The sequence below is a fragment of the Myiozetetes cayanensis genome, unplaced genomic scaffold (genome assembly GCF_022539395.1).
Source record: "Myiozetetes cayanensis isolate MyiCay16 unplaced genomic scaffold, myiCay2020 scf29, whole genome shotgun sequence".
In the NCBI taxonomy this organism is placed as follows: Eukaryota; Metazoa; Chordata; class Aves; order Passeriformes; family Tyrannidae; genus Myiozetetes; species Myiozetetes cayanensis.
This window is the reverse complement of record NW_026087510.1, coordinates 826,828-847,001: the sequence shown is the minus strand read 5'-3', so window position 1 is coordinate 847,001 and position 20,174 is coordinate 826,828. Positions and strand designations below refer to the sequence as shown.

Sequence of the window (20,174 nt, the reverse complement as noted above, 5' to 3'; positions counted from 1 at the left end):
ATTCGCGAAGCCTCGCGAGAGTTTCCCGCGCCGGCTCCCGGGCGCCGTGGGGAGGGCGGGGCGAGAGAGGGGCGGACCAATCCCCGCGGGGCGGAGGGGCGTGGCCGGGCGCGAGGCGGCTGCGCGCGGCGCGGCGGCGTCTCCTCCATGGGCCGCGCGCGCGGCGCCAGGTGCGTGCTGGGCGCGCGGCGGGGGCGGTTGCCATGGGGACGGGGCGGTTGCCATGGCGACAGCGGCCACCATGATACCTGGGGAGGGGTCGGGTCCCGGCCGTGAGGGGACGGAGCGGCCCCGGGGCGCGGAGGAGCCCGAGGGGGCCGGGGATGAGCCCGGGGGACCTTTGACGGTGCTGGGGGCGCTGCGGCCCGGCTGTGCCCACCATCCCGCTCCGCGCCCTCGCTCTCTGTAAAAAATCCGTTTTCATGGATTTTACCCCCCGGGAAGGAGCCTCGGCCTCCTCCCCGCCCGCTGAGTGCCCGCGTTGTTGCTTTTCCCGCAGGTTTAGCGAGGAGGGGGCGCGGCGGAGAGGACAGGTAAGGCCTCGGGCATCCCTGGGGGTGCGAACCCCTCCCCGCTTCCCTTCCCGGAGTCCCTCCTGGAAGCTCCCGTGGGAGCTCTAGGATACAGAGCTCTGCCGGGCTTTGCTGTGTCACCCTCTCTCCTTGCTCATGGAAGCACGTGGAGGATCGAGGCGTTGAATGAAAACCTCTGGTGTGTTTTAACTCGCACCCGAGGGGGCTGAACCTGGAGTTCCTGGGGCGTGGCGGGAGCAGGGCTTGTCCTGCTCGGTCCCACTGTCCCTGCACCCCACTGTCCCCTCCTAGGGTGGTTCTGATCCACCTCCAACTGCAGATCCCACGTGGAGGGACAGAGCTTGGGAACTGGCCAGGGCCAGCTCAACTCCAGGCTGACACATGTGTGGTCTAAACCATCTTATCCCAAAGCCACTGGGTTGAGGAAGGAGCTCTGAATGACACCCTGGCTGGCGGTGGTTCTGCTCAGCACTCAAAGAAGCTAAAAATAATGCATGAGCAGTGGATCTGTACTTGTTTCCCTATGGAATTGGCAGAGGCTGCTCTGCAGGAGCCCATTTTCCACCTCAGAGCTGGATCACTTGGCTTCAGCTTCAACACCCAGGTGTAGCTTCTCTTTTGTTGGGTGCTGAGCTTGGAGGTGGCTTGGGCAGTGACTTCCCCATGAGGTGGTGGGGAAAACTTGCCATTAACTCCCCTTTTCGGTCCTGCAGGTTGAGTGCTGTGGTCGTGCTTTGCCCAGGTGCAGTGAGGTTTTTGTAAATAAACACCCTGTGTGTGCCTCAGCCTTGGTTTGACGCGCTGTGTTCAGGTGTTTGCTTTGACCTCGGATGTGTCTGTTAGACAGGGAATGGCTGTGCTTGGGTTCACCCAGTGCTGGTGCCTTGGCCGTGGTTTAAAGCTGCCGGTTCCTCGCTGGAAGGCTTTAGGATAAAGTGAGGGGTTTGTGTGGTGTGGAGGGGGAATGAGAACCCTTTAGTGTCTCTGGTGAAGGTGATGGAGACCAGGCTGGCACAGGGGCAGCTGAGCCAGGAATCCATGGAGTGTGATCTCTCCAGACCCTGCAATTCCCTGTAGTCCAAATATCTGGAAGGTTCCCAACATCTTGCTAGGGCTGGAGAGACACTTACCTTCTAAGTGCCCGTGGCTCCCTCTCCTCCATGGCACCTGTGTTCCCAGGGGGATCCTGTGGTTCCTGGGGTGTTTTTTCTCCGTGGCAGTGTACTCTGAGGTAATTCCATTTAATTTATACTACCTCAGGTGTGCTGGCATGATCCATCCCCCTGGGGAGCAGAGCTTCTCCCCAGGCCTGAAACCTGGAGGTTTCTGTTTCTTGGCTAAACCTTTTTGGCTTGTTTTTAAGAGAAATAAGAACGTTTTTGGTTAGTAAGAGAAATAAGAACTTTTTAAACTCTGTATGTGTAATGGGTTTTTTGTTCCTTTTTGGCTCTCTGCACTAAATAGAAATGAAGGTTGAAGGTTGTTATATCAGACAACCATTTCTTGGTGATTATAATTCTAAAAGGTGTTTTTCCCTAAATTCAAAATGACTTTTGAAGTGTCCTTATTGCTTTAGAGGCACTTAAAAACTGATTGGATGGCTCCACTCCTGCTGTTGATGGCCTGGGAATGTGTGGGGGGAGCGAGATGGGAGCGGTGTGCTGAGGCAGGAGGAAGCAAACAGGGGAAGGCCACTGTACAAACCTTGATATTTGAGTCTTAGCTGATAATTCACAACCCAAAGATAATATGAATTTGAATTATATCCAGTTTAGAATGTGTTCAGGGGTGTTTAAGGAGCCACATGGTGAAAAACAGCTCTCTGAGGTGTTTTACTGATTTATTATTGAGCAAGTGGCCTAGTGGAAGGTGTCCTCCATGGCATGGGGGTGGAACCAGATGGGCTTTAAGGTTCTGTCCATCCCAAAACAGTTGCTGATTCCACTGTACAGTTTTCCAGGGGGGTCAGGAAGGAAAGGCTGCACACAGGCAGTGTCTGAGCATCTGTTAGAGTCTCTGTGCCCTGTTCTCATCATCCAGCATTGAAAGCTTGTGGTTTCCTGGATTAATTGGGATGATTTCTCACGGGATCTGTGCCAAACCTTGCAGCACAGCCGAGGTGTCCTACCTGCCAGGAGCTGCCCTGTGTCACCTGCTCTGCTGCCAGGGAGCAATTGCAGCACCTTGTTTGTGGGACAAACCCTCAAAGCTCCCCAAGGCTGCCAAACCCTGTGATTTTGGGGTCAGCAGCTCTCCTTCAGCGTTCCCTCTGGGCAAAAGCCTCGTGTCTCACAGAGTTTGTGCTGGACTCTTCATTACAATTGGCAAGAAAAAAAGCAGGGGAGGGTGAACAGTTCTGCCCACTTTCATTTCCTTTCCGTAGACTTATTTGGGAGAAGCAGCTTGGGAGAGGACTGTGTGCTGGCAGCCCTTTTGTGTCTTGTGTCACAAGGCTGCTGAAAGAGCTCTCAGGCTCCACTTCCTCTCCGTGGCTTCGGGGCTGTTTCCCAGCGCCTGCAGACACACGGTGGGCTGGGAAAGCCTTCCCTCATCACCAGGGAATGAAACGCTCTCCGTGGCTTTTCGGAGCCAACAGAAATCTTTTTGTCTTTTCTGCCCTCCCACTGTTTCCCAAGCGGCGAGTTTGCTGACAGGCCTCGCTGGGAAAGAGGGGGAGTGCTGCTCCAAGGTCCGGGCTCTCCAGTGAAACGCGGCAGTGCCGGGACAGATCCCACCTGTGTGTGCAAAACAGCCCTGTGATGTTATGGTAAAGGAGGGGAAGGAAGTGGATGAGACAGTGGGGCAAAGTCCAGAGACAGAAAGGTGCAATCCTCAGCCCAAAGGTGATCTGAGAACGATAACGAACCCGGGATTTATCCACCTGTGCAAAGCTGGCTCCGCAGAATCCTGCTGTCCAGGTGGTGTCGTGGATGTGTGGTGACTTTGCCTGTGGTGATTTGTCTGCCATAGAAACTGGATGGCTTCTACGGTGAGCCTGAGCAAGGAAACGTTGTTGGAAGATGGAATGCCACCTGCAAAGAAGCCCAGGTAAATTTAATTATGCTCCAGTGAATTTCTCCCAACAAGAGCTTTTTCCTTTGCCTCGCTTTGTTCTTTAAGGATTGTGACCCCTGGCGCCCGCGGCCGTTTCGCTTTCTGATCCAAGAACCACGTGCTGGCTCTGCCTGTGCCCTGGGCCTCCTGTGGAACAAAGGCCTTCGTGCCCACGATGTTCTTTCTTGGGAGTTTAACCCTCAGCCAGGGTGTGAGGTTGCACTCAAAGCTGTGTTTGACTGTCCTGTCTGCACGCGAGGTCAGGTCAGACACGGTGGTTGCGCTCCTTCACTTGAGCTGGTTGGTGGTTCCCAGGGAGTTACATAAATTACTGGGATTGAGCTGCATGTAAAGGCTGAATAATTCTGCTCTGGAGGCTCCCTGTGCTAAGAAATAGGTCGTGTTACAGTTCTGTGCGTGGGGACCTGAGTGGGGCACACCCACACTCCTGTCCAAGGCTGGGACTGGGGCTGCTGCGAGCTCAGAAATTCAGGCATGAACTTGTGAACAAGCAGCTAATTCATCTGGGGAGTTGTCTCCCACTAATCTGACTTATTTATGAGCTCTGGAGGGCTGCAGGATAGTTCCTGTGTGGTCTCAAGGTTGCTCTGTGACCATGGAAAGAGCAGAAAAGAGGCCAGATTATTTTTCCCTTGCTCAGGATATCAGGGCAGAAACAAGTGTATTTGTCAGCAGGGAGTGGAATGCCTCTTTCAGAGATGTCATACAGGACATTAAGACTTGCCAATTTGTTATTATTTTGGATTTCAGTCCCAATAGTGTTTTTGTAGTAGCTCATTAGCGTGAATACTGATTTATTCTGTGTATGTGAGGCTTGCAGTCCCCAGATGAAACCCTGTTTATCAGCACTGACAGTAGGGCCCTCCTCGATGAAAGGGTTAACGTGTCTGTTTTCATAGGCAGGAGCTGAGGGAAAGCAAAGCTCCATCTGTGTGGTGTCGGTTTCCTCTCCCCTTCTCACTCAGTATCACGTGTTTGCTGATAAAACCCATTCCTTCCAAGCGAGCTGCTCCCCTGGGCTGCTGCTCTGATCCTCTGGGAAGCTGCAGCTGGACATGGGGCAAGGCAAAGGCAGGAGCAGCACATCTGCTCCATACATGATCATACCACTTCTAAAGCACTGTGCAGGTGTAAAGCCAGGAAAACAGGGAAGATGGGAGGAGGAGGAAGGAGAATACAGCCCTGCAGCTCTTTCATGTGACTCTGTATCCATCTGGGCTTCCAAAAGATTGGCCTGGAGCATCCTGCTGACACTGCAGGTGTCACAGAGAAGGGGTTGCTGGTGCAGTTGAGGGGACTCAGCAAACAGGCTGGGAGGTGGGAAGGTCCCCTCCAGGGCAGAGCTGGGAGGAAGCCTTCCCTTCCTTCCTTCCTTCCTTCTGTGCTGGGATAGATGGAGCTGCTGTGTCCAGGCCCGTGTTCTGCACCTTGTTTGAACCAGGTGGTGGTCCCTCCCTATGTGGGTCCCATCCCCGCTTTGTCCCAGGATGTAGGATGTGTGTGTCTCATTCCTTAGTGCTCACCACACCTTTCCCAGGGCCTGCAGCCTCCCCTTAAGCTTCCAGGTAACTTGTATTAACAAGACTCCCCTTATTCCAAATTCTCATTGGGTTAACTTTGCTTCAGAAGCATTCCAGGGCATCACTGACTTCCCCAGTAACCATCCCGGGAACAGACTGGATTCCCAAGTCTGTTGTAACTGCATACCTCGTGCTGTGAGCATCTGTGCTGCTGATCCACGAGCTGCATGCTGTCTTTTAGGGATACTGAGCTGCTCCTCTCATCCTTTGTTTATCAGAGGCCCTAATGGACGTGTTGACTCCAAATTCAGGCAGGGGGTACCTCCTTCACCCTCGGTTCATGTGTCCCACCGCCCCAGACACTCCTCCATCCATGGTGGTACCAGCTGTGCTCCCTTCTCCTCTTGCAGGAAGCTGTTGCCAAGCCTCAAAACCAAGAAGCCTCGTGAACTCGTTCTGGTGATTGGGACAGGAATTAGTGCTGCAGTTGCTCCCCAGGTCCCAGCACTGAAGTCTTGGAAGGGGCTGATCCAGGCCCTCCTGGATGCTGCTATTGACTTTGATCTCCTGGAAGATGAAGAGAGCAAACGGTTCCAGAAGTGTCTTCATGAAGACAAGAACTTGGTTCATGTTGCCCATGACCTTATCCAGAAGCTGTCTCCGGTCAGTGTGCTGCAGCACTGCACAAATGTCCCTTGAGTGTAGCATTTGGCTCTTGGAAATAGCCAGATTTGGTTCTCCAGCAATGGAGCCCCCATCCCCAACAATTCCTCTATGTACGAGGAAGTTGCTGTGCCAGGTTCCTGAGGCACAACTCTGCTTTGGACACAGATTTGGGGTATTTCCCAAGATGATCAGGGGATGGAGCCCGTCTGCTGTGAGGAAAGGCTGAGAGAATTGAAATTGTTCAGCCTGGAGAAGAGAAGGCTTGGGGGTGACCTAATTGTGGCCTCGCAGTGCCTGAAGGAGCGACAGGAAAGATGGAGAGGGCCTGGTGTGACAGGACAAGGGGAATGGCTTCCCACTGCCAGAGGGCAGGGTTAGATGGGATATTTGGAAGGAATTCTTGGCTGTGACAGTGGGGAGGCCCTGGCACAGGTTGCCCAGTGAAGCTGTGGTTGCCCCATCCCTGGAAGTGTCCAAGGCCAGGTTGGACAGGGCTTGGAGCCCTTCCCTGGGCTGGTGGAAGGTGTCTCTGCCCACAGCAGGGGTGGGATGAGATGAGTTTTAAGGCCCCTTCCAGCCCAAACCATTCTGGGATTCTGTGATTGTGCTGGGGGGCAGAACCCACCTTGGTGCAGCCAGAGCTCTGTGTTTGCCCTGCAAGGACCCAGAGCTGTGCAGGGTCTTGGAGAAACGTGGGTGGTTTTTCTCGGGGTGTTCAGCACGAGGCGTTCAGGGCTCTGATCTCGGTCTGTCTCCCCTTCCCAGCGCACAAGCAACGTTCGCTCAACCTTTTTCAAGGACTGTTTATACGAGGTGTTTGATGACCTGGAATCTAAAATGGAAGATTCTGGGAAGCAGCTGCTTCAGTCTGTGCTTCACTTGATGGAAAATGGGGCCCTTGTGTTAACCACGAACTTCGATAACCTGCTGGAGCTGTACGCAGCACACCAGGGGAAGCACCTCGAGTCTCTTGATCTGACTGATGAAAAGAAGGTAAGGGATGAGGGTTTCTTTTGTCAGGGCTATGCTTGGGATGATGCAGGATGTGCCCTCACACTGCCTGAGGGGGAATTGTACTGACAGCAGTGGTTTAACTGGTGTCAGACAAGCTCCAGGCAGAGGCAGCTGAGCAGAGGAATGGGGAGGAACGCTCCTTTCTGGAAGGCTGTGCTTTGCTTGCTGGCTGCCATCCAGTCCTCAGGAGGAGCCCTTCAGCCTGGTATTTCTTTGATCTCTGTCCTTGAAACTTCTGGCTTGGTCTTGCTTCCACATAAGGCTGGGTTTGATGTTCCTAACTGATAGGGGAAACTCCATTGGAGACACAAAGCTGAGCTTTCTATTTTTGTCATGGGCTGCAAAGTGCTTTTGGTGACAGAGCATGTTTGGGGCTGCAGCCTTCAGGGCTCTCTCTTGCCCTGTGCCTTCTTTCTGCAATGGCTGAATGGCTCGTGCTCCAGCTCCTTCTGCCATGCTCTCAGAGCCATAGGTGCTGACTTCACACAAACTTCCCTTCCTCCTGCCCCAGTCAGGCTGTGAAATCCTGAGCCACCTGCCCACTTCAACTTTTTGTCGTGGGTTTGAATGGTGGGGAACATCTTGTCCTTCTGTTGGCATGTTAAACACACCCCAGGTGTGTGTGCTGTGCAGCCCTTGATCTCTTTCCATTCTGACTCATTTCTGTGCTTCACATTTCCTGCATGACCTCTTAATCTACATGGCTGGAAGTACTTACAGTGTTACAAATAAGCATTCTAATTACTGCAAGCTTAAATGAGCTGAGGTCTGCAGGAGTAAACCGAGAGCCTGGGAAGTGGCTGTCTGAAATGGAGGTCAGCTGGTGAGCTCCCTCAGAGCCCAGGGGCCAAGAATAAAACTTTGTAGGCTTGAGGAACACACTGACTTAGGATTTATAGGTGGGGTTTTTTCCCCTTTTTTCTGCTGGAAGTGGTGTATTGATTTCTTGTTTTGCACTGTGTCATGCAGGTGCTGGAGTGGGCGCAGGAGAAGAGGAAGCTCAGTGTCCTGCACATCCACGGTGTCTACACCAACCCCAGCGGCATCGTCCTGCACCCCGCCGGCTACCAGAACGTGCTGCGCAACACCGAGGTCATGGTGAGGCCACAGGGGGTCCTGGGCCTTGGGTCACCCAGACACATGCTCAACTGAGTTAGGATTGGTGGTGGAGGGAGAATTAATTCATTTGGGGAAATAAGAGGGTTGGATCCTCTAGTCTGCCAAGGTGCCAAAACACTTCCCCACGCCTGTGTTGAGGGTGACTTAACGAGGGCAATGCTGCAGAGCCTCGTCAGGGATAAGGCAGGTGCTGTTTCTTGTGAGGATGAAGCTCACCTTGACCAAGAACATCTTTCCCTTTCTTAAAGCGAGAGATTCAGAAGCTCTATGAAAATAAGTCCTTCCTCTTCTTGGGCTGTGGTTGGACTGTTGATGACACCACGTTTCAGGCCCTGTTTTTAGAGGCTGTCAAGCACAAGTCAGACCTGGAGCACTTCATGCTGGTGCGGAGGGGGGATGTGGATGAGTTCAAGAAGCTCCGTGAGAACATGCTGGACAAGGGGATCAAGGTGATTTCCTACGGGGACGAGTACACCGACCTGCCCGAGTACTTCGAGCGGCTGACGAGCGAGATCGCCATGCGGGGCCGCACAGGTACGGGGGCATGGGCTGAGGGGATGCCTCTTCACAGTGTTCATTATGAAGTCCGTGTATTCCAGCAGTTTGAACAGCTGTGCTGCTTCCCACGCCTGCAAACTTTGCTCTTTGTGTGCAGCTGTTCCTTTTCTGCTTGAAGGGTCATTTCAGTCTGGCTGACCTTCACCCTGCTCAGCCCGAGCCAGTGCTTTAATGTACATACAGAAATCTTAAAAATGGGGGAAAGTGGGTTTGCTGGCCAGAGCCTTGCTGGCAGCTGTTAGAGGGTTAAACCACCCTGTGGGCAGCTGGTTCCCACAGGGGCTCCCCAGGGTCACCTCCAGCTGCCCCTGCTCTCCCCCAGGTGTGCCCAAGGAGGGGCAGCAGCTGAACGGCTCCACCGCTGCCCACGCCGACAGAAAAGGTAAGGAAGGTTCTCCCGAGCCAAGGCTTTGCCCTGTGTGACTCCCTGCAGTCCTGGGCAGGTTTTCAGCCTTTGCTTCCCCACAGGATGCAGCACCTGAGCCTCAGCCCTGCCCTGAGCCGTGGGGGACTCCCAGGATGGGCCCAAGCCAGGCCAGCAGCCCCAGGGGGGCTGGAGCCCACGGAGCCAGGACCCTTCCAGCAGGGAAGAGGCTGGGCAGAGCCTCCTTGGACAGACACCTGGTTTAACATAGCTCATCGTGGTTCTGTGGGGGCTGTGAGTGCCTGCGGAGTGCAGTGCCCCCGAGGGAGCTGCAGCCTCCTCTAATTTCATACCTAGTGCTTTTATATTCTGTATTTCAATTTTAAAAAAAAATGAAACTTGAGCTTTTTTTTTTTTTTTACTGGAAGCTCTAGTTTTCTAGTCCTGTCTTTATACTGTACAGTATTTTGTATGTTGAAGTTGCATTAAAGGCCTGCTCACTGAACTTTGGCTGGTGTGTCATTGACAGGCCCCCTCACACTGGTGGGAGTTCTTCTGACCCCAACCCAGGAGGAAACAGTTCCTGGCTGGAGGCAAGTTATTTATACACAGAGAACAAATTATGGAGTTTATTTTATATAAATTATGTCTCTTAGCAGACAGCATTCAATTTATTGCACTAGAGCACATCTGCAATACAGAGCTACAAGACATTGTCAGAGAGTTTTGTATTATTCAGTGTAGCACTTCCAACCGGGATCAAGAGGCACTCAGAGGGGGGAGAAAGGGTGCAGGAAAGCAGCAAGCAGCCACCATTCTCTTCCAGTATTCATGTGGTTTGGTTTATTTCCTTTTTACTAGCAGGTACCGCTGAGGCCAGCAGGCAGGAGCCAGAACTGCTGCCTTCCCCCTCCACACCCGGCTGCCACAGCTCTCCAGCTCCTGCTCAAATATGTGATGTCTGGGGACCCTGGAGTCCTGGTGAGGGCAGAAATGGAGGACCTTAAGGCAGTTTAGCATTTCCCCTCCAGCCCAGCACAGGCTGTTGCCTTTTTGTTTTTTGGTTTATCAGCTTCAGTGGAGCTGCCGGGAGCAGCGACATTAACAGCCAGGTCTAACGCTGCCCCTAAGCCAAAGTCCCTCCTGCCTCCTCCCTAAGCTGGCCTAAAAATCAAAAGCAGCTCAAAAAATGCCTTGAAACCCCCCAAAAAGCACAGCAGGCCCCGGCACTGCCCACCCCCCGTGCAGCATGAACAATACAAAGCTCTGGATTCGGCCTCCCCACCAGGGAGCCTGCATCACTGGGACAGAATGGAGGAACCCAGGGCAGGGCTTTTGCTGGATAAAAGGGGCTTTATCCAAGAAAAGTAACCCCCGTGCTGGTATTCCTTCATTCTGTTCTGCACTACACGGGAAGGACTAGTCGGTGACGGGGTAAAGCATGTTCTTCTGGGACGTCTGCACACAGCGGTTTGGTGGCTCAGGCCTTCATGAGCGCGGCGACCACGGCCTTGGCGTTAAGGCTGCGCAGATCACAGTAGGTCTGTCCGGTACCAACGAACACGATGGGCTTGCTCGTGATGTAAGTCATGGAGATGGCGGCACCAACCTGCCGGGGACAAGCGTGCAGCGCCTGAAACACGGCACTTCCCCCTCGGGAACCCGTCAGGGAGCTCAGCAAACACTCATCCCCCACATGTGGAAACCACGCTGCTAAATTTGGGTCAAACACGAGAGAGAAGCGCAGGAGCATCCTGTGTTCGACAATTCCCGCCTCTCCCCTGCAGGCACTATCAGAGGGTCTGTGCAGAGCCGCCTCAGCAGCTCCTTACCTTGTCATCTATGGTGTCAAACTTGGTGAGGACGATCCCATCGATGAGCCGCGGCGTCTGGGCCATGGAGTGATCAGCCAGAGCCTTGTTGAACTTGACCTGAGGGAAGAGGAACATCCAAGACACGCAGTTGCGGTGCTACCACTGTAAAACCTACACAACCAGGTTTTTTCTCCACCTCTCAGGAACAAAACCCTCCACATGACTCACCAGCTGATCCACAGCCTCGTTCCCCACCAGCGCCTCCCCGACGAACAGGACCAGGTCGGGCGCATTGACGGCGATGAGCTTGGCCAGCGCGGTCATGAGGGGCGCGTTGTCCTGCATGCGGCCGGCTGTGTCCACCAGCACCACGTCGAAGCCCTGGTTCCGCGCTGAGGGGACAGGGAAGGGCCGTGAAGGATGGGGGGGCGGCGAGAGAGGCGGCGGCTCCCCCGGCACCGCACCTACCGTAGGAAATGGCCTCCATGGCGATGCCCGCGGCGTCCTTGCCATAGCCCTTCTCGTAGAGCTGCACCATGGTGCGCCCGCCGTGGCTCTCCGGGGGGTGCAGCGCGTTGAGGCGCCGGGTGTGGGTGCGCAGCTGCTCCACCGCACCCGCGCGGAAGGTGTCACAGGCGGCGATGAGCACGCTGAAGCCATTCTCGATGAGCCAGAACGAGATCTGCGGGTGGCAGCACGTCAGATGCGTTGGCAGCCGCAGCCTGACCCCGTCACGCCGCTCCCGGGATCCAGGAGGGTCCTGCCCTACCTTGGCCAGGTTGGTGGACTTCCCGACACCGTTGACACCGCAAAAGGTGACGACATAGGGCCGGCGGTGGCGCTGGGCGTCCATGACGTCGCGCAGCACATCCACGCGGCGCTGGGGCTGCAGGATCTGCACCAGGGCCTCCTGCAGTGCCTGCTTCACCGTTGAGGTCACCGCTGGGGAGGGGCAGGGGGATGGAAAGAGGACCACTCATGCCTGGGGAAAGCTCCTGAGCTCCAGATCACACACAGGAGGCCACACAAACACTTACTGGTGAACGTTCCCATCACCTTCCCTTCCAACTTCTTGGCCACGGACTCGCAGAGCTGCACAGCAATCTCGGCTGCCACGTTTTTAGCTTTGAGAGAGAGAGTGGGGAGTCAGCGCTGCCGAGGTTACACATGCCAGACATTGGTATCAACGGAAGCATGGAGCTCAGGATCCCCTCCGGACCTGACCACTGCCCCACTTCTGCTGCACTGGCAAGAGGTGCAACAGGAACCCACCACAGTTCCTGTGGGCAGCAACATCCCAAAACATCAGTGTCACCCACACCAAGGCCCTCCCAAAAGAGCACAAGGAACCACCTCACCGCAGATCCAGACGTACCAATCAAGTGATCCTTCATCTTCTCCAGCACGGGGTCCATGTCCTCTCTCGTCAAGCTCTTGGAGCCCACTAGCCCCTTCAGCATGCCAAACATGCCCCCCAGGCCACCCTTCTTCGTGCTGTGGAGAAGCAGAGGAGGTACCTTGAGGTTCGAGAGCAAGTTGCAAGTGGGCAAACACACCATTCAGCGTGTGCAGTTCCTGCGTTACTGGTTAGACTGGAGGAGGCGTCACAGGAGAGAAATCAAGGCCCGTGTGACAAGCAGGGGCTGTGGGAGCCTTACCTGGGTTTCGAAGTGTTCTGGACAACCTTCTCCTCCTCGGCTTCGTCCTCACTCTCATATTCCAGGTCGTACAGGCGGCCGGGCTCCCGATTCTTGTCCCCCAGGGCCTGGGAGGGGAGAAGTGGCTTTAGGGGCTGGGTGCCAAGAGCTCTGTTTGATCCCTTCTCATCCAGCCGTGGAGACCGGGCTGGGTTCACAACGCCCAGCTGAGCCCAGAACAACACGGAGTGCCCCGACTTCCCCTCACCATGTCAGGGTCGAACTCCTCCACAGGACAGGCCTCAGCGCTGCCATTGGTAGCGGAGTTACTGTAATCCAGTACTTTGGCATTAGAGTTCCCCAGATCCCACACCCGGGGCTTCTTCCCCTTCTCCTTCTGTGCATCGGGCTTGGGAGATCTGAGGAGACAAAAGAGCAGGACACGCCTTGTGTTCAGGGCAGGGGAGCAGAGCCATCGCCTCCTCAGAAGGTGTGGAAAATAAAAGCCTGCATTACCCAAAAAGGCAGAAATTAAGGCTAAACCTGGCTGATTTGGTCTGCAGAGTTTATATTTCTGAACTTTAACCCTGTATGGCCCTGGTTCCCCTCAAGCCTGGCATTGATGCATTGCTGCTGTCTGCTCACTCAGGACAGGTCTGACGTCTCCCAGGCACACGCTGGGTTTCTAGGTCTTTCGCAAGCTTTATTTCCCCTTCAGAACCCCCCAGCTGCCCTCTCCCACAGTTTCCAGCAAGGAGAGAAATAAGGAAAAGGAAATAAGGTCCAGGAAAGCGAGGTCTGACTTCCAGGGGTCACCAAAAGGAGAGACTCAGCCATGTTGAAAGCACAGTCTGAGTGACTGTGCTCTCATCACCCACCTGGACTTCTCCCCGGCTTTCATGTGTCTCCTGAAGAATTCCTCCCGGTTCTTCTGCAGGATTTCATCCTTGGTCAGCTCCTCCTTCTCCCCTGCTGCTGGGGGCTGTTTGTCACCCCCGGATGCTTTACTGGGTGCTGCAGCAGCTTCAGTTCCTGATGGGAAGAGCCCCCACATGAGCTTAAACCAGCTCCAAGCGGGCTGGGAAAGCACAGGCTGGAACACAGAGCTCTGGAATATTCTCCGACCCCCCTTCCCCCCATTTATCTTCCCCATCAACTCACCCTCTTTTTTGGAACCTTTGTTCTTCTTGTTCTTGACCTTCTCCTTTGGTTTCTCCCCCCGGGTTTCGATCATACACTTGACAGTCTTCTGGGATTTCAGAGACTGCTCAAACGTCTTCATTACCGTGGGAGCTCGGACTCTGCTGCTCTCCTCTGCATCCCTGCGGGAAGGTGACCCATTAGCCTGGATTCCAGTTCTTTTCCCCCCCTCCCAGCTCTGCTCAAAACAGACATTTAACACAAAAATCAGGGTGTGGTACCGGAGGAGGCGCATGAAGTCATCTTTAAAATCAAAGGTGCCATTTAGGAGGCCCAGGGCCCCTTTCTGCTGGAACTCGTTGCGGTACTTGTCTCTGAACTCCTTGTGGACATCGTCTATCAACTTGTCCACGTAGGTTAGAGTCAGGATCTTCTGGAAGCCCACCTGCCCAGGGACACAGACAACAGACACTGCACTCCCTGCTCACTGAACAGCAGCAAGGGAGCAAAATCCTCCCTGTTTAATTCAGAGTGGGCAAGCTCCAGGCTGCACTTTCTGCTCTGCCTTCCCAAGATTTAAAATGCCCCCAAAAAGGTAAAAACCAGCCCAGGGGCAGCACCAACACACACGGGCTTGTCTCATGGCAACAAAGACACGTGGCACCGGGGCAGAGAACCTTTTGCTTATCTCTAAGTCCACAGGAAAGCTTGTGTGGATTTATGGAGATAAGGAGCGGGCAGACTGAAAGGGAGAGCATTAAATGCTCTGTAAAGACAAGGGGGCGGCACCTTTCCGAGGGTATTTTTAAATAACTTTGGGAAAAGTGAAGTTTCACGAGGCTGTAGGTTCTATTTGAGGTTTGATTAGTTTTAATCCTGTTGCAGATGATTAAAATAAGCTGCTCCCCCAGCGGTGAAGGGCTGAGAGACACCCGTGCCCACCTGCTGTGGGGAGCCTGGCTGTGCTGGGGGCACTGCTCAGCCCCCCTGAGACCCTCCCAGAGCCAGGAATGGCAAGACCTTTACCATACCCCCCAAAATCCCACAGCCAGAGGGGCCAACCAGTCTGGGAGCCAAGGTGCAGCCCCAGTCAATGGGAACAGCTGTTTGCCTAAACCACAACACACCAGGAATTCTCCCCTCTCTGTTCTGGGACAATCCCCCTCCCTCAGGTCTGGGGGCATCCCAGGAGGCTGGAGGGACCCCCCTGCCACGCTGGGGGTGCCTGGGGGGGTCTCTTACCACAAACACCAGCTCAAACTGGTTGTCCAGTTTGTACTTGAGCGTGAGGGCCTCATGGGTGAAGGAGTTGTTGCCTCCTCGCTCCTGGGGGAGAGGAGCTGTCAGAAGCGAGGTGCCAGCAGCACAGAGACAGCCCCCAACCCCCTTCATCCCTGCCACGCTCCCTCCCCAAAAGTGGTGCACAGCATCCCTTACAGGTGATCCCGCGGCAGGTGGCCACATCCTTCCCCCCAGAGGTGATTGTGCCCCCCAGACAGGTGGTCCCACCTGTTCCTCCCCCCACCCCCAACAGGTAGGTGGTCCCAGTCCCCTCTTTCCCCCCTCCCCAGCCGTGTAGGCTCACCCGAACTCCCCCTCTCCGATCACCGGCCCCACCGCTCCTCCCGCCCCTGGTGGGTGGTCCCAGTCCCACCCCCGCTCCCCCAACCAGGTACACGGTCTCCCTTATCCTCCCCTCCCCACACGCTCCCAGCCCCATCACCCTCCCCACAGCTGATCCCACTCCTCCCTCCACACCCGCAGTCTCGCCCATTCCCCCTCCAAACAGGCGGGTGGTCTCGCCCATTCCCCTCTCCCGCCCCCGGAATGGGCGAGACCACCTGCCTGTTTGGGGGAAAGACAGCTCCAACCTCGCTGTCCCCCCCAGCCCCGGGACCTGCAGGAGCACGGAGCGGATGAGCGCGTTGACGGGGGCGGTGGCGGCGGGCCCGCGCACGCCCTGGAAGCACCAGAGGACGAGGCCGCCCTTGCTGAAGATGGTGAAGAAGTCGAGCATGGCGGCGCCGGGCCCGGCCGGCCGCACACGTCGCTCTGCCCCGCCCTTCCGCCGGAAGCCACGCCCCCTCCGCCCGGGGCTGAGGGGAAGGGGCGCGGTTACAACACGGAGGGGGCGTGGTTATATGGAAGGAGGCGTGGTTTCAGGGAAAGAGGTGGGGCTATGCGGGGAGGGGGCGTGGTTACGGGAAAGGGGCGTGGCCATGCTGCGGTGCGGGCGCGCGTTCGGGCAAAGGGTGGCGGGGGGCGCGGGGAGACTCCCATGGGGGACACGGGGGCCCCCGGCAAGAGCGGGGTCCGAGCAGGGCCCTCCGCACCGCCGCACCGCGCCGCGCTGATTTCTTCCGCGGTGAGGAGAGAGGGGGGCCCTGGGGTCCGCAGCGGGGGTTTTGGGGGTACGGGGTAGTGGCGTGGGGGTCGCTGGGGATGGGGAGGGGTGGAAGGATTGCGGAGTTCCAGGGAATGGGGTGCCCCGGGGTAGGAGGTCATTGGGAATGGAGGGGTCGCTGGGGGCGATGGAGGGGTTATGGGGGTGTATGGAGGGGTCCTGGGGGAATGGAGGGGGGGGTCAGGGTGTGTTGGGATCGCTGGGAACGGGGAGGGGGTGAAACGGATGGAGGGTCACAGGGAATAGGGGGGGTGCTGGGAATGGAGGGTCATTGGGAATGTGGAGCTCATTGGAGTGGTTATGGAGGGATCCCGGGGGGAATGAAGGGAGGGTCGGGGTGTGGGATTGCTGGGAATGGGTCAAAGGAATGCAAGGAATGGGGGGGTCCAGGGGATACAGAGGGAACTGGGGTGGTCCCAGAGGGAACTGGGGTGGTCTCAGGGTGTGGAGAGGATACGGGGGACTGTGAAAGGGAACTGAAGTGGTCCTGTGGGATGCAGAGGGTACTGGAGTGGTCCCAGATGGTACTGGGGTGGTCCCAGGGGATGCAGAGGGTCCTGGGGTGCCCGGGGGGGCTGCCAGCTGTGCCCCCCAGGCCTGGCAGCCCCCCCGTGTCTCGGCAGAGCTGGGGCAGACCCTGGGGCGCCTGGGGCAGACCCTGAGGGATCAGGTGCCGGCCGCGGGCAGCGCCTGGGGGAGCTGGCTGCCCCCGGGGATCCACCCCGACCCCCGGCCCCCCGACGAGGCCGACGTGGTGGTGGTGGGGGGCGGCGTGGTGGGCTGGTCCGTGGCCTACTGGCTGAAGGTGCTGGAGGGCCGGTTCCGGCGGCACGGGATGAGGGTGCTGGTGGTGGAGCGGGACCCCACGGTGAGCCACCCCCTCCCGGGGCAGGGCGGGACCCCCCTGAGCCCCTCCTGATTTTGAGGGGTGTCCTCCGTGTCAGTATTCCAGAGCCTCCACGGTGCTGTCGGCGGGGGGGATCCGGCAGCAGTTTTCCCTGCCGGAGAACATCCAGATGTCCCGGTTCTCTGCCAGCTTCCTGCGCGACATCAATGTGCGTGGGGCTGCTTGTGGGGGCGGGGGGGAGGGGTTTGGGGGGTCCAGCCCTGCTCACCGGGGTCTCCTCCTCTCCTCAAGGAGTACCTCGGGGTCCCCAATGAGCCCCCCATTGACATCCAGTTCCAGCCCTCGGGGTACCTGTTCCTGGCCTCCCTGGAGGACGCTGCTGAGCTGGAGGCCACTGTGCAGCTCCAGAGGTGGGGGACACACACAGGCCCCCACACCAGGGGGATTCTGGGGAGGGTGGGGGTCATCCTGAACCCCCCCTCCACCTGCTGGCTGTCTCCAGGGAGGAAGGGGCACAGGTAGCCCTGCTGTCCCCCACCCAGCTGAAGGAGAAATTCCCCTGGATAAACACGGAGGATGTGGCAGTGGCATCCTATGGTATGTGGGGGCTGGTGTGGGGACCTCCCCTTAACACCCGTCCTTACCCCCATCACCACCCTATATCCCCACCCTGCTGGGTGCTTCCTGCATTCCTGGCTTTATTTATGGGAGGTCCAGCCCCTTCCAAACCACATTTTTTAGGGGGGGGTCACCCCACAGTGCCTCCCCCCCTCCACCTTTGTCCCCCCCAGGCCTGGAGGATGAAGGCTGGTTCGATCCCTGGACCCTCCTCAACGCTTTCCGGCGCAAAGCCACGTCCCTGGGGGTCCACAACTGCTGCGGGGAGGTGCGAGGTGAGGAATGGAGGGGGTGGGCACAGTGGGGTCCACTGGGACATCCACTGGGGACCACCACCCCCAGGACCCTCCACCTTAACCCAAAATCCTCCAGCTTTTGTCACCTCAGCCAACAACGCGATCCCGCTATCAGCGGAGTCTGCGCGCATCAAATACGTTCATGTGAGTGTCTGTGTGTCTGTGTTTGTGTGTGTCTGTCTGTGTGTCTGCGTCTGTGTGTGTCTGTGTGTCTTTGTGTCTTTGTGACCTCCCCAAAACTCGGGGGGCCTTGGGTAAAGGGTAAAGCCCTTCAGAGGGGCCTTGGGTGAAGCCAGGTGTGGATCTTGGCTCTGTGCACAGACTGCACTTGGGGGCATCATCTGGGCTGCCCAAGTCGTGGCAGCTGCCCAGGAAGAAGGAAGATCATGTGTGTTGTTTGGAGGGGTTATTAAGGGTGGGAGTCACTGCTGGGATGTCTCCCAGCCTTTTCTGAGAAATATTGAGGCAGCTGAAATGTTACCTGGTTGTGTGTGGCACACGTAGGTTTTATGAAATGAGAAGAGAGCTCACAGAATCCATCAGTGGCAGCAAGTCTGTGCAAAGCAGGCCTGTGCTGGATCAGATGGCCGGAGGGCCGGTGATCCATGACTCTCCACAAGTATTTCAGTTATCACTGGGGATTTCTGCCACAGGAGACCCACAAAGTGGACCTTGGCCACCTGGACAAAGGCCTTGAGGCCAAACTACTGCAAAAGTAGTTCTGCCCTTGGCCCTGCCCGTGCTCCTGGGACAGAACACTGAGTCTGTTCCCACTGCTCACAGATCTACATGCCAGACAGCCTGGAGTACCAGCCTGTCGCCTGCTCCATTGTGGTCAACGCTGCGGGCGCCTGGGCCGGGAAGCTGCTGGAGGCTGAGGGGCTGCCCAGGGAGCTGTGCCAGCCCCCCCTGCCCATCCAGCCCAGGAAGAGGTATTTGGGGGGCTCATGGAGGGGGGGCACAGCCTGGCAGTGCACCCTCTGTTGTGGGTCAGAGTAGGGGCACATCCCAGCCCTTCTCCTTTTTCCAGGGGGAGTAAACCCCTTGGTGCTGTTTTGAGGGGTACCTCAGCACCCACCACCCCTCTGTCATGGGAGGGACTCCTCGGGTTTATTTTGGGGTAGTCATCCTGACACCCACCACCCCTCCATCTTCAAGGGGGTGGAGGGATGGACCCCTTTGATGCTTTATTTTTGGGGTGGGGGGCTTGCATCCCACCATCTTCCATCCTCAAGGAGGGAGAGTGAACTCCCTTAGTCTTTTTTTTTTGGAAAGGGGGTGTTGCACCCTGGGGCTCCCATTATCCCCCCAGTGCCTCCAGTTCCAGCCCCTCCCTTGTCTCCAGGAGTGCTGTGACCCCTTGATGTTATTTTTTGGGGGGGGGTCTCCACATCCCAGCCCCTAAGATGGGGGGTGGGGGCAGCACCCCTCACCCTATTTTTTGGGGGGTTCCTCAGGTACGTGTTCACCTGGCACTGCCCGGATGGCCCTGGGCTCTCCTGCCCTTTCCTCGTGGACACCTCAGGCACTTATTTCCGCCGGGACGGGATCGCCGGGAACTACCTGGGCGGGATGAGCCCCCCCGAGGTGAGCCCAGAGGGGGCCCCCAGGCCACTCACCCCCCCCATTCTTTATCAGCCCTGTGATGAAGGTACCCCCGAAATGTCAGGCAACGGAAGGATTCCAGGAAAATGTATTCCCTGGGCTCACAATGGAAAATTCCTGACAGTGCCCAAGAAAGACACACTGCTCCTTTCTTCCTTGCCTTTTATCATCGCTGCCCCCCCAAAAAAAACATCAGTGAGGGTTTATCTCTCCTCATACCAAGGGAGGGAGCCTGGAAGCTTCCCCTGGAACGCAGGAGTTAAGAAAACCACCTAACTATGTTTGAGGAAGGTGCCTCTCCTTGGGCAGGAGAGCGAACCAAGCTCCAGCCTCCTGGCTCTAAATCCTCCTCCAGGGGTATCTACAACTAAACCCGCCCCGCTCTGCGTCTCCCAGGAGGAAGAGCCGGATCCCAGCGAGCTGTCTGTGGACCACGACTACTTCCAGGAGCAGATGTGGCCCCGGCTGGCGCGGAGGGTGCCGTCCTTCGAGTCCCTCCGGGTGCGGGGGGCCTGGGCCGGCTACTACGACTACAACACCTTCGACCACAACGGGGTGCTGGGCGCGCACCCGCGGCTGGAGAACCTGCTAGTGGCCGCGGGCTTCAGCGGGCACGGCCTGCAGCACTCGCCCGCCGCGGGCAGGGCCCTGGCCGAGCTGGTGGTGCGGGGCCGCTTCGAGAGCCTGGACCTGCGGCGCCTGGGCTGGGCCCGGCTGGAGCAGGGCGAGCCCCTGCGGGAGCGCGGCGTGGTCTGACGGGCGGGGAGGGGGACGTGGGGCACGGCCTGGCACCCCCACCCGGCTGGGTGAGCGTCCTGGAGGAATAAACGGGCTGGGTGAACAGTTAATGGCATGCAGAGCTGTCGTGCTGCCCCCACCGGCGCTGCCCGTGTCCTGGTCCCAGTGTCCCCAGTGTGCCCCCACAGCTGCAGTGTCCACATTCCCTCCAGTGTCCCCACCATGT

At 57.1% G+C, this 20,174-nt stretch overlaps 3 protein-coding genes across 4 annotated transcripts; 2 read left to right on the top strand and 1 right to left on the bottom strand.

Moving 5' to 3' along the window:
- Window positions 1–153: 153 nt before the first annotated feature.
- FAM118B (family with sequence similarity 118 member B) lies at window positions 154–9,354 on the top strand. 2 transcript variants are annotated; one of them, XM_050322990.1, is made up of 9 exons: window positions 154–170; window positions 500–533; window positions 3,504–3,581; window positions 5,539–5,791; window positions 6,560–6,787; window positions 7,778–7,906; window positions 8,176–8,461; window positions 8,808–8,867; window positions 8,954–9,354. In XM_050322990.1, the coding sequence occupies exons 3-9, from the start codon at window positions 3,511–3,513 to the stop codon at window positions 8,965–8,967; spliced, it is 1,041 nt and encodes a 346-aa protein (XP_050178947.1). In that variant the 5' UTR covers window positions 154–170; window positions 500–533; window positions 3,504–3,510; the 3' UTR covers window positions 8,968–9,354. The 2 variants fall into 2 exon arrangements, with proteins under 2 accessions (XP_050178947.1, XP_050178948.1); XM_050322991.1 differs by lacking the exons at window positions 154–170; window positions 500–533 and having other exon boundaries at window positions 604–3,581; window positions 8,257–8,461.
- Window positions 9,355–9,463: 109 nt separating this feature from the next.
- SRPRA (SRP receptor subunit alpha) lies at window positions 9,464–15,502 on the bottom strand. The gene is made up of 14 exons (XM_050322989.1): window positions 15,338–15,502; window positions 14,683–14,766; window positions 13,722–13,885; window positions 13,462–13,622; window positions 13,179–13,332; window positions 12,569–12,719; window positions 12,322–12,428; window positions 12,039–12,157; window positions 11,701–11,787; window positions 11,433–11,605; window positions 11,132–11,345; window positions 10,892–11,055; window positions 10,682–10,780; window positions 9,464–10,458 (listed from the first exon to the last, which is right to left on the bottom strand). The coding sequence occupies exons 1-14, from the start codon at window positions 15,455–15,457 to the stop codon at window positions 10,330–10,332; spliced, it is 1,926 nt and encodes a 641-aa protein (XP_050178946.1). The 5' UTR covers window positions 15,458–15,502; the 3' UTR covers window positions 9,464–10,329.
- Window positions 15,503–15,659: 157 nt separating this feature from the next.
- Window positions 15,660–20,058, top strand: FOXRED1 (FAD dependent oxidoreductase domain containing 1). Its single transcript, XM_050322928.1, is given in 11 exon segments — window positions 15,660–15,721; window positions 15,723–15,805; window positions 16,468–16,712; window positions 16,789–16,899; window positions 16,983–17,101; window positions 17,194–17,288; window positions 17,483–17,584; window positions 17,682–17,749; window positions 18,389–18,537; window positions 19,063–19,192; window positions 19,607–20,058. Coding segments are annotated over 11 exon segments (1,524 nt in total). The 3' UTR covers window positions 19,967–20,058.
- The last annotated feature ends 116 nt before the right edge of the window (window positions 20,059–20,174 follow it).

What these genes read in the sequence shown, in the direction of transcription:
- FAM118B (XM_050322990.1), top strand. Translation starts at nt 3,511, where the DNA reads ATGGCTTCTACGGTGAGCCTGAGCAAGGAAACGTTGTTGGAAGATGGA. An exon ending in ATCTGACTGATGAAAAGAAG is followed by an intron (nt 6,788 to 7,777) that starts GTAAGGGATGAG and finishes TGTGTCATGCAG; the next exon opens with GTGCTGGAGTGGGCGCAGGA. An exon ending in CGCCATGCGGGGCCGCACAG is followed by an intron (nt 8,462 to 8,807) that starts GTACGGGGGCAT and finishes GCTCTCCCCCAG; the next exon opens with GTGTGCCCAAGGAGGGGCAG.
- SRPRA (XM_050322989.1), bottom strand. Translation starts at nt 15,457, where the DNA reads ATGCTCGACTTCTTCACCATCTTCAGCAAGGGCGGCCTCGTCCTCTGG. An exon ending in AAAGCCGGGGAGAAGTCCAG is followed by an intron (nt 12,720 to 13,178) that starts GTGGGTGATGAG and finishes TTGTCTCCTCAG; the next exon opens with ATCTCCCAAGCCCGATGCAC. An exon ending in GATGAAGGATCACTTGATTG is followed by an intron (nt 11,788 to 12,038) that starts GTACGTCTGGAT and finishes TCTCTCTCAAAG; the next exon opens with CTAAAAACGTGGCAGCCGAG.